Source organism: Chelon labrosus (assembly GCF_963514085.1).
Source record: "Chelon labrosus genome assembly, chromosome: 8".
NCBI classification, from domain to species: Eukaryota; Metazoa; Chordata; class Actinopteri; order Mugiliformes; family Mugilidae; genus Chelon; species Chelon labrosus.
This window is the reverse complement of record NC_140358.1, coordinates 5,539,928-5,558,339: the sequence shown is the minus strand read 5'-3', so window position 1 is coordinate 5,558,339 and position 18,412 is coordinate 5,539,928. Positions and strand designations below refer to the sequence as shown.

The 18,412-nt window shown below is 40.1% G+C and overlaps 1 protein-coding gene across 1 annotated transcript in view; it reads right to left on the bottom strand.

Annotated features, from left to right (window-relative positions):
• The window catches only part of slit3 (slit homolog 3), a 220,386-nt gene that overhangs the window by 57,509 nt on the left and 144,465 nt on the right, over positions 1-18,412 (bottom strand). The window contains exons 7-9 of the mRNA XM_084549682.1: positions 7,554-7,625; positions 4,261-4,424; positions 3,269-3,413 (exon numbers count right to left, since the gene is read on the bottom strand). Of these exons, the coding sequence (XP_084405808.1) occupies positions 3,269-3,413; positions 4,261-4,424; positions 7,554-7,625 (381 nt within the window). The remainder of the gene's footprint in view (positions 1-3,268; positions 3,414-4,260; positions 4,425-7,553; positions 7,626-18,412) is intronic.

The following is an 18,412-nucleotide window of genomic DNA, read 5'->3' as shown; positions in this document are numbered from 1 at the left end:
AGTTCAAAAGGTGGCTGTTCCAATCAACATCTACACAATATTTCCGCGGGTCGGTCAGTGCTTTCCAGCAGAGGCCAGACAAGGTCACTCTGTGTGACTTGAGCGTTTCAACCCAGCATTAATGAGCACAACGAGACCATTGTGAACCGATTCCTGAAGAATCAAAAGGCTGATCAGGCAAAAATGCGTGCTGACCACAATATGTGTTCTTTTAGTGGAAGTCTGGTCAAAGTTTTCAGGAAACAGGGTAATATAGAAGTTTTGGGCTGCAACTTGAACATGTACAGACAGTTTAATTGGAAGTAATCAATGGCAGCAGTATTTCCCAATCCTGCTTTTTAATATTTTGTATTTAGATCTCTCCATCCTTTGATGGTGCCAAAACTGTGACATCTTTAGATACTCAGCCATCTAAGATTTCTAATACTTTTGTGGAACTTTTACACACATTTTTCTGGAAGACTGTAGACTCAGTAGTATTACTCTATTATCATGTGAAGGATGTCAGAACTAGGACCACTGCTCACATTTGGGTAAATTTACTGTAGAAAATGTTCTTGCCACTGTGGTGAACGAAAAGATGAACGAAGGGAGGGAGGTAGAAAATTGGCAAACAGAATGAAAACGGGGGATGACAATAAAATGTTATCGTATGATTGAAAAAAAGAGTAAGAGGGGAAAGAGGAATAAGACAAAGAGGACAGAAGAGAAACCATAAAAGGGGAGTGGAAAAGGAGGACAACAAAGGAGAAATTTAAGGAGAGGAAAAGTGTGAACAATGGGAGGGAGGAGAAGAAAAACCAGAAGAGAAGAAGAGGATGCGGTGAGGTCCCAAGGCCAGCCACAGGGTCAGCTGCCAAGATGATAAATGGAAGGTAATCCACCCTTCTCCTCCTCCTCTTCAGCCCACACCCAGTCCTACTCTTTACTTCCCCTCTTACATCTATCTATCTATCTATCTATCTATCTATCTATCTCAAAGAGAATTTTGATCACATTTGCTGGTATTAAATGCGTTTTAGTTTAATTTATTGAACCAATTTGAGACAGCCATCCAGTAACAATTAAACACTGTGAACGCTACACTGCAGGTGCCAGTTTCTTGGCTTGTATTGCCCTCCATAATTCAGCACCTCAATCCAATGGCAGCCACCAATACGTTATTTAAACCCAGGGGTCAAAACAAATCAAGGATGTACAGACACTGACAAAGGCGATCTGCACACTAACAAGTTACAAACTATATCAGATGGCAATCAAGCAAGGTTGAGACAAAGGCACTTAAAGGCTCAGTGTCAAAGAATGTATTAAAGGAAAGACATTCCAAGACAATGTAAAAAAAATCTATAAGATGCAGAGGCCATACGATGAAAAAGCAGATGAATCTGCAGGTGAGCACACACTGATGACAGTGCACTCGTACACATCTCACTTGATGTTTTAAATAAGTTAACACCTTGAGATACCTAATAGCGTGTCCAGAATTATATTTGACCTTATCAGTCAAACTAACAAACTTGAAATAAAATGAAGTGTTCAGTTGCAGGCACATACACACATGCATGCACGCATTTGGCAGTGATCCTTGCAACTGACATCCAGAAAGATGACTTTGTCTCCATTAAAGGACCGACAATACATCATCCCATTATACTCTATTGTTTCTGGCGGCAGCAGCAACATTTATTATAATGGATCCAATGCTAATTCTCTCTCTCTCGCTGTGTGTGTGTGTGTCCTAGAGATTTCCCTCAGATGTTTTGGTACCTGTGGCTCAGTCTTAATGTATGCAGTTGTGTATGTGTATGCGTGTGTGTGACCTTCTCAGAAATGTGCATTTGTGCCCAAGTACACACTTTGTTTGTGCAAGCAAAACTAGTGTGTCTGCATATATGCGTGTGCATTAGTGCGTGTACGTGTGGGTGAATCTATTACTTATGCTGTGGAGGTATAAAGGTATTGGTGTAGCATTGCAGGGGAGAATTGCTCCTTTACTCACAGAGCAATCAACCAGCTGTCCTCTCTACAAACAAACAGGGTACAGCGATCAATACGGATATCAAACATGTCCCTCTATGGCGTGTGTGTGTGTGTGTTTAAGTCTGTGTGTAAATGGATGGAAGAGAATGTGAAAAAGAGAAGAAAATGCTTGGCCGCAACACAACACAAAATGTCACTACAAACTCACAACGTACCACAGTTTAATACATCATGCTATATCTACGTGTCTAGAGACTGTGAGGTATATTTGAGCATATATGCATATTTTCTTCTGAATTGACTCCTTGCTTAGAAAACATTTTGCAGTGGGTATTGGTATTTTCTTATCTTACACGTTAAAAGTGTCTCCTTCAGTAAACATTGCGCACAAACTATTTTACACACAGACATGGTTCTAGCTAATGGTATGGACTAAAACCTGAAACAAATATCACCATCCTGTAGGCTGATGCAATGGAAACTTTCTTCACTATTCCAGGACAAACCGTAGATACAACTTGGCAACAAGAGGTTTTCTGGTCTGCTCAGTTGTTGGAACACTTTGATTTAGCTATAAATAAGAAAGCTACTGTTGTGCTAACAAGATTTAAAGACAGTAACAGTGAGGAGTACACTTGGGCAACAGTAAATATAATTGGACAGTATTTTATATTCACAATGACCTAGCTAGTTATCCAACTAATTGTCATCATATCTATATCAAGAAAACAAATGATAGGCCATGTGCCACTATAGACTGCAGCCTGAAATAGCAAGTTCATCTGCCAATGGGATGTGAGATGATACAAAGGAGCAGTCTAGCCTAATTCTCACAACTTGTGTGTTGCAGCCACCGCCCTGAGACTACAGTGTGTTGTGGATGAGATATTCTGGGGTCTTGTTTCTATTTAGTTTCATATATTTCTAATGTCGATGGTGTCTGCAGCCACCTGATGCCAATGCCAGCAAAGGTTTGTAGGCCAGGCTAGATATATTGCAGCAGCTGTTGCTTGTCAACATGTTGCAATAAATCGCAAAGAGGTTTAGCCTGTATTCCTGTTGCTATAGTTACCCAGTTTCAATCGATTTTAGTTGGCGCGTTAATTTTGAACCGTGGGCAGTTTCACCGGAACTACTCAGTAGGTGTCCTTTATCAAGTAATGGACACCCTGTAGGAAATAAGAACCATGTTTTCACCCAGACCACAATGTGTTGTAGACATAAATTATGTTCAAAAAATGTGCTTTGCTTAAAAAAGATGAGCCTATATCGCACAAGAACAACTTACATCTCCACGATGCCTTCAGGGAGGTTTCCTGGTATTTCAGTGAGACCTTTGCGACGACAGTCCACTATGTTGTTGTTACAGCTGCAGCTTGGTGGACACACGGCTAACTGAGGAACACAAGTCCTCGACTCTGTCTGTGATGGACCTGTAGACAGCAAAATACAGATACAAGTTCATGAAACATTACAAAGACTTGCTTCCCATGTAAGATTTCATTAAAGTCTACTGGCGAAAACAAGAATATTCCAGATATGAGCAGGAGAAAAGTTTGATGAAAAAAGGAAGACGGAGGGTTAAGAAGACTGGCCGCCAAGGACAGGAAGAAGAAATATGAACAGAAGGGTAAACGAGGAAAAGCTGAAAGAAACTGAGTGAAGAAAGCCAAGAGAGATAAAGGCAGGTCTGACACCTGCAGTAAGAGAGGAGAATGGATACAAGTGCAATGAGAAGTGGTCTACTTTGGAGCATGGAGGCAGAGAGGACCAGACTTGAGGCTAATAAAGAGAGAGCAGCCTGACAGTCTATTAGCACAGAGAGCTGAATCAGACCACCATAAACATTGCCTATACAATCTGCAGCTGATAACAACACTGTTCCTGTACTGGCTTTTCAGCTGATTACATGCTCTGCATTGTGTAATTCTTTCAGTGTTATAAAGTCAGGACTCAGCTGTCTGGGGACGATAACAACACTGACTGTAATAATGGTCTTCAGGTTTACTACATTCTCTCTAAATCAAAGAATAAACAGTCAATACATTTGGCAGGAATACATTGTTTTACAGTTTTGATTTCTCTGTGTTCATTTCAAAATTGTCATGTTCTTCAAAAATATATTAAATTATGTTTAAGTCAGCGTAACAAATTGAAACCTAACTAACAGCTTGCTGAGTGAAATGACCACCAACAAGAAGGAGTCATTTCACGGCTGATATTTAAGGTCAGTGATATTTGATTCAAATCCCCTGTGTGTATGTGTTAATGTCAACTCACCATTGCAGATAAAATCCTTCTTCTGCACTTCTGGGACATTGAGGCCCCTCATGTTGGCGGGGGCCATGCACTGGGTGAAGGGAGCCAAGCCCCGCCGGGCTCTGAGCCAATCAGAGAGCCAGGACAGGTGACAGTCACAGTGGAGGTTGTTGGAATGCAGGCGGCTGAGAGGAGAAAAAATATATTGTTTAAATATTGCTTTCCTGTTCAAACGAACAACGAACTGAAATTTCGTCTTTTTAGAAAAGTTCTTTAGAAACCCATCAGCTCTGTGACAGCAAATGTATGAGTCTGCATTCAAATCCAGAATGGTACTTTTCATTTCTTTTGTACTATTGGATTATTTTGACTTGTTTTGAGAGGTTAGCTAAGAATGGGGAGCACCTGACAAAGAAACCGTTAAGGGTCACGTCTCTGAAAAAAAAAAATTTCCTCTGCTGCCATCTAACAACCATTTAGTGTTGGTATCGTATGCTCATCTTAAATCATTCTCCTCCACTCTGAGGAAGAAAAAGGTGAATACAATTTCCTCTGTTGTGGTCACAACGTTGAAAATGTATGAGCCAATGTTCTTGTTGCTGGGGATAATTTACAGAATGCACAGGTTTCATAAAGTCTATTTCCGCTGACCCGAGCAGACTCAGACAGCAATTTAGATCCCACACACTTGCAGCTGCTGGGATGTGGTCGCTACACTCTCTCATCAGGTGGCCTTACTGAACATGCTGATGAGAATTACAATAGCCACTTTATATTTATATTATTTTAAGTTATGGTTCACACTAACAGGCTGTGAAAATTTCATTTGTGGCATTAATTAAAAGGTGCCGCTCAATATAGAGGGCATCAGGTGGTTTTTCAAAGAGCTGAGACTCTCTACAGGCTGCACCGGCTCTATTTGAAGCCTTAAGAGAGACGGAGAGAGCAAGAAAAATAGACAGAAGGAGGAGGAGGTAAAGGGCGGATGAACAGCAGAATGTCTTGTCAGCGTATTATATGCCAGCCGGGATATCTAGCCTTTCAGAAGACAGGCCTCCTTTTGTAATAAAGCAGAGGACAAATCCTGTTATGGAACAGAGATGGTCTCATTGATGCTAGCAGCGGGGCAGTGGGTTTTAATACCGCTCTCCCATTATAAATCCAGTTTATAGTCAAACCCCCGCCTGGAGATAGCCACGTCCTGGCCCACCCCCGGCTCAGCCTTAATTACTGACAAGTAGGATTAAAACACAGGGGAGAATGGGAACAGGCAGGGGGTATGGAGAAAGTGCTGTGTTTGTGTGGATGTGTGTGTGTGTGTGTGATTGTGTCTGTTGAGCTTAGGCGTTGTGCATGGTGGTGTGTGTGTGAGTTTGCTGTGTACTGTGTGTGTGCGCCTATGTCTGTGAGTGTTTATTCTCAGTATTTGCCCCAGAGGGTTACTGGGCACATCTTTAGTACAGTGAATTACACACACACATAGAAGCAGTGGGAGTTCTGAATGAGGGACACCAGTAGTGATGCAACATCATTACTGCTAATGGAATACATGGATATTAGAGAGAAAAAGCGAAATAAAGGTGGAGGAAGAGCACAGAGAGCTATGTAGATGGGTAGGGAGAATATTAAGAAAAATAGAAGAATGATAAAGTCACATATTATATTGGCAGTGGAGGTAAAATGTTTTAATTAACACATTTCTACACACGCACACACACATGCATTCACACATCTCACTAAATACATCAGGGACATCTCTAAACATATGATTGAATGAGTCATTTTTATAAAAGTGGCAAATGCAATACTGGGATCTGAGAGGACGGACACAAAATGTAATGGAGAGAATGAGGCAAGAAAGAGGAGAAGACTGAGGACAAAGAGGGAGAAGAGGAGGCTGGCCTGAGATATGAAAAGTTGACATAAAAGAGGTAAGGAAGAGGAAAGTGGAAATGGAGAGTGGAAAGACGGGGACGAAACAGAATAAGACAGGTGGAAAAAAAAAAAGGTAGGGAGGGAAGAGGAAGCCACCAAACGAGCAGGAGGGATAATATAATAGGGATCACAAAGTGAGCAGAGACGTTTTAGGGAAAAATAAAAGAAGAAAAACACTTTACAGGAGTTGTAGGAGATTGGAGAAAGATGAAACAAATATGAATCAGGATGCAGAAACTGTGAGGAAAAAGGGGAGGAGGAAGGAGGAAATCAGTGGAGAGAGTCACTCAATGTTGACAGAAAACAGAAGCAGACGAGGGCCTCTGATTAAAAGATATTGGATATTGGTAACTCTGCACTCAATCTGCTGGCAACTGTGTAGCCGTGCTTCTGCTTGAAATCCAATTTTAAAAGGCTGATTTCAAGCCGTATTGCCGCTGCAGTTGCAGAAGTAGCAAGGAAAAACAGAAGCCCTGCTATGTGGCTGGCTGTCGATGGACACTGTCGGTCAAAAGGTGAACAGCAGAAATGACTGTGAAAGGTAAATGAACTTCTACAAATGTTCTCCCGCTTGCGTTGTGTATTTAGAAATTCCAGTTTTTTAATGTTAAGCAGGACTGTGACCACACAAGAGCATCTTCAAATTATGATTTGGGGAAGGTAATCCCATTCTTTGCCCGCAGGTGTTGGTTCAATCCAACCCCAGCGTGGCCAGCAGGAGCGCAACCAAAGGTCTGCCTGTTAAACAGCCCCATGAGGTTATGGGTATAGACTCCCCTGAGATGCCGTGCCATCGCCTTGACAACTTTAAGATCTCCTTTACACAACTGAATACAAAAAAAACATACGTACAATTCCAAGCTCCCTTCCAATCAATCAGAGAAGATCATTTGGCCTGGGGTTAGTGTTGGAACACAATTGTGTGTGTGTGTTTGGAGGTTTTCTTCTAATGAATCAAAGCACATTGTACTATAGAGCCGAAACAAGCCTTTCTTGTGGCATTAATGAGGTTACCATTACTCAAGTGTACATGTGTGTGTGTGTATCAGTGTGTGCGGTACATGCACATATTTGTCACTGGATCCATCTCCGTGTGCGCCTTGGGTGTACGTAATGGCCGCATGATTATTCACAGTCATGAAACAATATAAGAGTTGGTCTCTTATTATGGCATGATTAGATGATCACACACAGACCCCGTTGCCGCGATGCATGTGCGTGTATTTGCATGTGCGTCAAGCATGTTGGTACAGAGTTTACAATAAGAGTAGAGTAAAACTAATAGCTCTCTGTACATATGTGCAACACAGTGTGTGGGTGCCACACTCTGTAAGATATATTTGTAGGTTTGTGTGTGTGTCACTCTGGATTATACTCACAGTGTCCGCAGCTTGGGCATGTGGTTGAAGCTGGACAGAGGGATGAGGGTGATGTTGTTGTTGTTGAGGGTGCTGGACAGAGAAAGGAAGAAGGGGAGGGGGAGAAGAGAAAAACAGAGTGTTATAAAAATACGATCTTGGTGCCACTTATTGGTCTCATGGTTGAAACTGTCAAGTTAAATTCTGCCCTAAACGCAGGTTCAAGTCCTCGTAAACTTTTTCCCCCTCTCGAGTAAAAAAGGAAATTTTTTCGTCTTAAAAACATATGAAAAAGGACCATTGTCTACGACACTGGTTCCAAACCAGTGAGTCAAGAACTGCAAAAGCTATTACAAAATAAATCGAAGGTCTCATCATAGTTAGGAGAAAGGATCCAAAACTATTTCTGATCAAATTACGAAAATGTCTAAAGACTTTTATAAGATTATGGCTATTTTGTTTTTTTAAATATATCAAATCGTCTAAAATTACCTTAATAAAGCCCATGATAGGGAAATCATTCATGTTATATGACATATTTAGCCTGACAATGAGAGGAGACATTGCACACAAAGACAAAGATCGAGCAGCACATCTTTACAATTGTTACCATTTTTATAAATCATTGTTCACTCACAAAACAACAGTTCAACTACATGTTTTCTAAATAACAAAAAATGCTTTGGAAATGCTGTCAAGATGATTACTTTTTCATAGTGAATTATTAAGTTTCATTGTGTCCTGACTGGAATCCTATGATTGTAACAGATGAATTTAGTTGAGTCATTTCTTTTAAGAGTTTTTAGATTGACCAAACCAGAGCTGTGGCACACAAGAGAGTACACTGGCACAGCACCTTGTGGCCACGGGAAGCATTTTCCTTAAGAAAATAATTTATTGTCCTATTGCTCTTTCTCCTTGACAAAAAAACAACTTAATCAAAAGCCTTGCAATGGACATTTTTTTTTTTTTTTTTTTTAAGAGAAACTTAATTTAAAAGGAACTGGTAGACTTCAATTGAGAATTACCAAATATCCCTTGTTCAATTTCAAACACTATCAAAACTAAACAGGACAGCATTTATGAATTCTCACTTTTTGTCCAACATATGATACCGTGCAAAGTCCTTACACAGAGCTTTGACTCATTATTTATTAATGCACACCCATATGAATACACCCATTTAATCTGTGCTTATGGTTCTAATGTATAAGCAGGTCACTGCTGTCTCTGACTATTAGCTGTCCCATAAACTACACTCTGTCTCATGTGTAGTATCGACCTAAAGTGGAATGAAAAACAAGGTTGACTCTCATTACAACCGAATACACACACACACGTACACGATACCTCGTCAGTGTGTGGAGGAAACACTACTCCTATTGATTCTCTGTGGTTTTTGTGTACAGAAATGGAGACAGAAATGAGAAGAGAGGGGGGGAAAAAAATGCAGAAAAGACGGCTTTTCCATCAAAGCAATCCGCGGGGGATCAGATTTCATTGATGGACTCATACAAGCTGGTAAAGCTGCATATACAAAACATTCGCAAGGTGGGGGGAAATGTATCAGAACACGAGCAGGTCCCTCATGACTGAACCAGTGCACACGCCGAAATTACAATACAGCAAAGCAAGAGCGGAGACAAAATGCACACACAACACAGTGGACTCAAAGCTCACATCACGTGTTCATTTAATAAGTTATAAGGCGCTGTAGAGTATTAAAAAACTCATTCTCTTCAGCTTTTCTCCAAAATATACAGTATTTTCATTATATGGTATGTTTCTGTAGCCAAGACCTTCTAATTACATCAACACATCAGAAATTAGCTGCAGGGTTTAAAAGTAAAGATCAGTTGAAATTTACTTGTGAAGCCGTACCAGATATGAGATAAATGAATTTTAAGCACAAAAACAAGTTTGGTGCAGTCACAGTGACCTTTGACCACCAGATTTGAATCAGTTCATCTTTGAGTCCATGAAGAAACTGACGGATTGTTTTATCAAGAATTGGATGGACGAGGACGGAGGGCCGCCCTGAAAAACAATATGCTTCCAAACTTTTGAGTTAGTAAATATTAATTTAAAGTGTATTTAAAGACATTTTTAATTTTATATAATCAAGATAAACACACCAGGAATTCCTTAACTGATCTGGGGACAAATACAGCAAAAAATAATGACCTCTCATTTTACCTTGTTAGACCGTTCAAATGGCTTGAAGTCAACGTTTCACAGGAGAAAGTAAACACTCAGATCACCAGATCCATGTTACTTTAGAAATCCAGGGATTTCTAAAATTTATACTACAATATAATTTTTCTGGTGGCTTATTGACGCCAACATCAACACAAGCCAGCCATCAAACCATTTGCTTTGATTTTACCCAAGTTTCACGGATCATTAATTTCCCTGGATAGAAAATAGCACGAGTTTATTTTACATATCACCCGAAACCTTGTGTATTCAAAGAGTCATTGTTTCAGGAAGAATGAAGACGGAGCGGTCATTTTTTAGTTCTGAAACCAGTTCATTTTTCACGTTTGACAGTGTGTTTTTAATGCCTTCAGACAAGGACAAGGTCAGATTTCTCTCTGAGAAATGGCCCAAATTCAAGATGAAAGAATTTTTCACAGCATCTGCAATATGTTTGTGCCTAAACGCACAGTGCGATCGCGGTCCGATTACACCCACAAAAATCAAGGATGGTTTATTTTACGTACTGTATTGTCGTCACAACTTTTCAAAATAGGTTCATTACTGGGGGTTTGCTGTGTTTTTCCTAACACCCACTCAGCCTTAAAATAGACTGTTTTTGCTCCACTCTGTTGATGTTACTACTTTTCTTTCTCTTTAATTCTCTCTCCTTCCGATTCTCTTTCTACATTCTCCTCCCTGCCAATGTAGCCTCAGTGGCCTTGGTAGACGGATAAAGTTTCACACTCGCTCTCACATACACACACAGGCATCAGCGGCGCTGCTATGGTCAGCCCTGTCAGGGGTGATTCCACCCAGTGTATATAATTTAATTGTGGAATAACAATAATTTCCCTCTGCAATTTCCCTGTCAGTTACTCTCCCACTCACTGCGTTCAGCCCCCCTCAGCAGCTCTCTGCCTTAATAAAGTAGTGAGTGGACTGACTTAAGCCAAGATAAACACTAAAAACATCATTTAGAAGTCCACAACTATGTTTTATATTGTGGCTATATTTCCCAGCTTACTTTACACGCCTCCAGCCATGGCTGCACACGCTTGAAAATTGGAGAAACTCTTCGATTGGAAGCGATCGTAAAAATTAATGATTCGGCTCCACAAGTGACGGCTTCGACTCAATCCTGTTTAATTAAAAATAATATATTAATTTGGATTTCATTCCGTCAAATTATCACATAAATTTAACCCAACAATCAAAAATGAACCATGCATTCGTTCCCGAAGATCAAGAAACATGCATATAAAACAACACAAAACTATTTATCATTTGACTTAACAAGAGCTTGGCACCAATGGAACGAAGCTACCAGTGTATTTTTTACTGTTTAACTCAGGGCTTTGGTTTTACAGAACAAGTATTTCTAGTATCTGATTGATCCACATGGGGACTTTCCACTAAGTTTGTACTCCCCCTTATGTCAGCGTCAATTTTAAAATCCTGCACAGATCTGAACATACCTGACCGTACTTACACCATAAAAAACACACTGCTGTGTAATTTTGTAATCTTGGTTTCAATAACAAATGTTTCACAACCGATGTTATATGGTCAGGAAAATACTTGATGTGCTACGTATTAGCATCTTGGCCTGCAGCTGCTGCCAAAGTGACGTTATGCTTGGAATAAGCGTGATGTCACTTTGGAAACAATAATAACGTGATTTTTCACATAAAACTGTCAAAGTTGACATTCTAAGAATTGAGTTTATAGATTACAATGTTATTTGTAGGCTGAGCTTTTAGAGATATTGGTTCATTGGATATACGGTCAATTAAGTTATTTAGCAAACATGAAGTCGTAAGGCTGCAAGAGTTGTATCTTTTATCTTATATGTACAGCACATAGAGAGAGAAAACCATAGAACATTTATGGTAACATGAGATCTTGTGTCTCAACTTTACATTAAAATCCTTTTCAAAACATTGTCATTGTTCAGTCAATTGTTATAAGATAAACTCTTCAAATATATATTTAGCTTTTTAATACAGATTTGTTCCTGCTGCCCTGTCAACTAATTATTATAAAAAAGCTTGTTTGGGTGGAAAAGAAAATATCACATTTTGTTTTTGCAGTCACAGTAAAAGAGAGCTCAAAGGCTGAACCAACAGTGGTATTTGCAACACACAATGTTTCTATTACAAAATGCCTATTCAGCTTTATTTCTTCTTTTTAATTTGAGATAGGCTGCAGTGACCACTGCAGTGGTGTTGCAGGACAGATCCAGGATTCCCTGAAAGTGTGTGTGTGTGTGTGTCTGTGTGTTTGCCTACGTATACATGTTTGTACGCGTGTGTGTGCCCGTTTAATGTGCGTATTCTCGAGTCAGCATGTACATGCTTGTGTGCGTGTGCTTTTCGGTGCAGTGATCTCTTGGTTGCAGTAAAAGGGCCTCTGCAGTCAGTGATGGAGGAGACTCTTTAGAGGCAACCCACAGGGAGATGCTATCGCTAGTGTTTGCGTGTTTGGGTGTGTGTGTGTGTGAGAGAGAGGGATAGAGGGATAGAGAGTGAGAGAGAGAGAGAGTGATGTTATCATATGTGTCTTTGGCGCAGCCTACACTCTGAGGTCAAAGCCTAATTCGTCAATCTTCCCCCCCTCCCTTGTGAACAGGTTCTCACATACATGAGATTAACTGGCTACTTGCAGAGGTCCAACCATCTTCTACAGGACTCAGAAGATCCCAAGAACTAAACCTGTCTTTTGTTGTTTGTAGGTTAAGGCACTTTCAGTAAGCTAAATCTAAACATTTGGAAATTTAGAATTTTAGCTACAAATCTCTGAAATCTGAAAACGAAAGCCTCAAGTCTGTTCTGTTGAGGCTGAGCTGTCATTGTGTGAGACTGCATGTGTGGGTAATAAAGAGAATTTTCTATTAGTCTCTATTATGCTCAATCAGCCTTAACAGACACAGATCAATACACCGGCAGGCTGTGTGAATTACTACAGGCGTTAAAACACAACATAACACTGTAACTTTATGACTGTGATTACAACCAATATCGACTCCATGTTCAATACGATTAATATCTCTTGTAATCACTAACAATAGTTATGGTCTGTTAAAAGTGAACAAAGTGAAAGAGGAGCAGTGTTGACTGAAGGTAGTCCAAACTCAACATAAAACGTAGCTCTACGTCTCGTTGGGTTATTTTACTGGTTAGTATTTATTGTACATTAACTTTCTGAACACACTCAGACTGGAAGAAGTTCTTGTGTAGCTGCGTATCAGAACACAGCTACACTGTTACATCAACCAGAGGCTAAATGACGTCACTACAAGTGTAAAAACTCTAGTTTGTTATAATATTTCTTCAATTAATTTGGAAAATTAGACTTTCCTTCACATTTTCAAGCACTGCACGTCTAGTTTTAGATGAAACCCCTCGGCAGGCAAAAACCTGCTGGTGCACTTGGGCCTGCTCTGAAATCTTAAATCAATAGTCTATTGTGGGAAAGTAACCACAGACTGAAAGCACAACAGGGTAGTTTTATGACCCTATTTACAACTGTATTGTTGCTACTGCTGAGCAAACTGCCTCTAATAATTGTAAACATGATAGAGCAATCATTAGTCTGACAAAACAGCATTTCTATATTGATGCCGTTAGTCTTAATATGACAATTTGTCTAAAATCTGCAAAAAAAGGATTGGTGCTCTGACTTCTAGGGCCATCTTCAGTGGTTACAATTAAAAGTGAATGTGATGGTTAGAAAGTTGGATGTGAAAATTAAAATTGCCAATATTTGGTAGCGATATCATGGGATTTCCCTGGGGGGGTTCTTATAGTATTTTCCCTCCTTATTGGCTCTTTTTAAATGAGATTATATGTAATCCAGAAAACCAAATGCCAGAGAAGCAACTCTGAATAACTAGTAGTATCATGTTAGCAGCTAACTTGCAAAGTGATCATTGCTTTCCAATGACCGCACTTCAAAAGTTAGCCCTGTGAGTAGTCCCTTTGACAACGGGCCTTTAAAGATCACATGTGAATTGTAGTTAAACCTTATTTTTCATTGCACAAACTCTCCCTTTTCCAACGTGAATTGCTTCAATAGGTCAGCAAGTGAACTTCATCCACAGTGCATCCACTTCAAGTCTCCTTCTGATTGTCTGTCTTCATATTACACCTAACTAGTACTTCTAACAACACCCTGCATGCAATTCATCGTGAGTGGAATTGAATTTTATATCAATACCTAAAATAAAATGCAAGAGAAAGGTTATGCTGTTATTAATGTTATCAAGTTCAATCAAGCTAACATGCCTGTTTGCTAAATTGAATCTTTTCAGGCTCCAAATTGGAATGCCAGTGCTGTGACTGAAAGAATATTGATTGTACAGATTAAATGCAAAATGTTATTTGGCAGAACATAAAATGGAGTGAACAGCAAATGGGGTGGAGAGGTTAAAGCAGGTATAAATTGTATCAGGGAGGAGTGTTGATTCTCATTCAAAGCATGCATTAAGGTGAACTGTGAAGACAGCATAAACACTGATTTTGCAGGAGTGCAGAGTGTAAAAAGGTTTAATACATCAAATGTCTGGGAATCTCTTTGTGATTAAAATGCATTCTTGTGTGTTGTTGGAACTGAAATTACTACAACATGCATATTATGTGCAGTAAAGTGTTTTTCCTCAATGAAATAAATCAAAATCGAACCATAAAATGGCCAAACTGAAACCACATAGGGGTATCAGAAGAAAGTCTCCCATCTATGTGGCAAAATTAAAGCTACAGAAAGCAGCTGGCTAGAATCACAGCAAGGTTGCCAGGGAACCAGCTGAGAGTCCAGGAGGTTAATGTGTCTGGGCAGAACTGAGCTGACCCATAACTCCTGCAAAGCCACAGCGTGTCATTTTTAGATAGTTTGTGTGCAGATTAAATAAGTGAGATACAGCATTCTCATTAGTGATACTAGCTGTTTGCAGTTTTTCTGCTAAGTCAGCGTAGCAGCTGCTGGTAGGACCCCTATATTTGCTTTAAATAATTTAGAGTTGCAGACTTTAGTAGAATTAAAATTATTTTGAAGTACTTTGTTACAGAATTTAAGAGTCAGGGTTATCTGACTCCCCTTTGGCACCTGGTGATAGTTGCTTTTATAAACCAACATGGGACTAGACGGGAGATTAAAACAACAAATATAAAAGCTTTCAGGAAATGGGTACAGACTCAAAAACCAAACTGTATGATCTTGTAAGGCAACACTGTTGAAGCCTACTCTTCAAATTTCATGTTAGATACAAACACACCATATTTATCCAAGTATTGTTGACATAAATGTATGTGAAAATATGGCAGATTATCAATGTGCAGTTAGTTCTGCTGCAGTTGTTTTGGCTTTGACATGAGTTCTAACTTGAATTTATTACTCTGAGAGCTTTCCCACACAGACACTGAAAAGAGGCCAGCTATCGAAAGGCCTAAAAGACTCTTTGAGTTGCGTGAAGGGCCCTCAGAATCTTCCCTGAGGCCTCATTAAAGTAGAGGAGGCAAAAGGAAATGCATGGACTCTTCACTCCTTCAATCACGCGCAGCTCCTTCATACCTCCCTCGTTCATTAAGCACAGGGCTAGAGCAATGAGTAAAGCCACTAAAATGAGTCACTCACATAAGTTACGTGATCATTTAACCTTTTCACTCATCTCACTCCTTTACCGCTATGGGGATGGGGTAGAGGAGGTAGCTGTGCCTAGGTACATCAAGAATATGCATGTTTGTGGGGCGGCTGTATTCTGTCTCGCTGAGTCAGACAGTGAGACCCACCGACCCTTGAAGTAATCCTTCACAGAAAGTCACACAGTTGGACAGCCATATGCAATGCCTCTGCATAGGTGTGAGGTCTCTGGAGGGAATGTGTGTAAGTGCAATGTTGCATTTGGTCCTTTGTTTCGTTGTGTTAGAGGGTATTTTTGGAGGACAGATGAAGGCTCTTCTGGAATGTAAGCGTGAGTGTCTCCATATGTATATTTTTGTTTGTGTGTGGGGGGTGGGGGGGTTGGTGAAAGTGTGAGTCACAGAGAAATAATGGGATATACAAATGAATGTCCCTGTCTTTGTACGTGTCTCTTGATCAGGAGTGTTCATCTTGTAATATAGAGTGCCTTTTGACCCTGATGACTTTAACACTCAGCTCTAAAGGTCTATGGCGTCTGCAAACAGGCTTTAGTGGCCTTTAGGTGTATGAGTTAAGAGCTATTAGTAGTTGAATTGTCTCATATTTGAACTTTCCCACGGGGTTTAAAGCCTGTTTTACGGCTTTACCCTGGCAGCCTGGTGTTAAATCGTGTATGTGTGTTTTGTTTGTGTGTGGGCTCCTTTACGTAGGCTATGTGTTGCTGCATGTGTACGTGTGCTTGCGTGTGTGCAAGTGGACTGGTTTAATAAACTCGTGAGTGTTTGAACAACCAACGTTGTGTGATTTACTCCACTCATCTCTGAGAAAATTGACATTTCCAGAGTGTTGCCGTTGGAAACCACCCTGGGAAAGCACAAGTGTTTATAACCCAAACCGAAAAAGGGGTTGAGAAAATTAGTAGCAAAGTATTTTCTGACCAAATCTGACTGCATTTAAGTCTAAAATTAGAACAAATGAGTTCATGACAGGCCATTTCTCAAGTGAGGTGAAAAACAGCATATTAAAAATCGTTTTTTTTTTTTGCTGTATTTTCTTGAATCAACACATGTAAATGTTTCTGGATTGAAGTTTCAATTAACTGGATGTCTGCATTATTCCTTGCTGAGACCAGTGGGGGCTGAATGCTGCAACCTTTCCAATTATGTGCCAAATTCTTGGCAAAGAGCATTAGCAGAATAAACTGGAACTACTAAGGTATCCCTGTGAAACACAACGGCTTTTTGAAGTGGGGTATAGATGAAAACAAGAATGTGGGGTAATGTTATAAAAGCTTAACCCAAAACCACAAACTGATGATGCTGATTTCAGTCAAATTAACTGACACTAAGTAAACAGGAATAAAGGATGGCCATCATTGGCGATTCCATGTGGTTTGGCATGAAGTTGTATTTGTGAGCCAGCGAGAGTGGAATAGACACGCCGGGGCACCATGTGAGCATCACGTTTTGCCCTGCCCAGGCATGAGAATGAAGCTGTAGTACCAGGAAGCAGAAACACACACAGACGTCCCCATTAAGTTGGAGGGACGTTATTGGACTTTAACCCACCGGGAACACTGGGGTTTGATTACTATGAAGGTAAACATATTTTTTCATTTATAAAGTTAAAGGTTTGTTCTCACTTGCAGTTTACTTTCCTTTTGTGTCACTGTTATCTGTTGCTTTCACGGGGTATCCTGTATTTCAGACTGATAAAAAAACAAGGCTTCTAAAAAAAACAACCTTGGAGAAGGGACACGAAAGAAAGAAACTAATAATATGGGAAGGAGAAAGAGGGACAGAAAGGGATATGTACATAAAAAGATACTGATGAGACCATTACACCTTAAACGAGAACAAATTAGATTGCAGATTGCCTCTCTTCCTCGACTCCCCTCCTCCTTCTTCTTTCTTTTACTCTCTTCCCATTTTCAATTGTTTTTTAGTCCTGCCTGATTTCCATCTCTCTCTCTCTCCCCCTCTCTCTTTGCCTCATCACCATCTCTCCTCCTCTTTCCTGTCCTGCCACCCAGTGGGATGTGATTAATTGTGCGTGGGTCAGGCTGCTGGCATCGAGCTCTTCCGATATCTGATGCTGGTCCCACCTCTGCATAGGCTCTCTGTTACTCGCTCCCTCCTTCTGCGTGAATAGCCTGCCGCTGACTTAATGTGATACCTGCATGGCTGTTTAGTAGATCAAAAGAAACAATGGCCCAATAGACTGGCCTCTTCAGAACTACATATAAAAACGGGGTTGTAAATTCTTCTTGAGGTATTTAAACTTAATACAGTTGAATAAAACGGACAACCTGCTGTTATTGAGACAGCACGCAGTTATGTAGCCTATAGATGCAAAATGCCACAAGTCTGGCAGTACAATAATATCTTCACAAAATGAACCTACCAAGAATTTGTTTAAGCATTCATAATGAATTGATTCTTTTTAATTTTATTTGTCCTTTGGGGACTATGTTGCGAATGCAGTAATGTGCCACTCTGTCCTCTCTCTCCTGGTAATGTAACAGCATCTACTGGCAGAGAAAACACGGTTTATAATCTGTTTAGCTCTTACAGATTTCCAGTCCCTGTCACTGCATCCTGCTCTGTGCGGTGGTTGTGTATCATTGTGTCTCCATCCATACTTGCCCCCTTTCCTGTATCTCTTTACCTTCTCCTCTGCCGGTCTCTTCCTTTCACTATTTTCTGTCTCCCTCAACCTCATTTCTATCTCGACTCCTCCAACACCTCTGACCCTTTCTTTCTTTCTCCAAAACTTTTAGATTATATATTTTTTAAATCCACTATTGACATTTCAATGAGAAAATGACCGTCCGTCACAATTTCTCTTTTTAGGGCCTGCTTCACTTCCTCCTCGTCCCTCCAGCCTGTTCTCCTTGAGACTACTAACAAACATGTCAAAAGCCACTGACATTATTTTAAAAACAGTATTTACTGTACACACTAATCTCTTCTACTTTCTCTTGGCTATATTTTCTCCTTTCCGGACCCACCCTAGAAACAAATATTCAACAGCTGTTTCAAAACCTT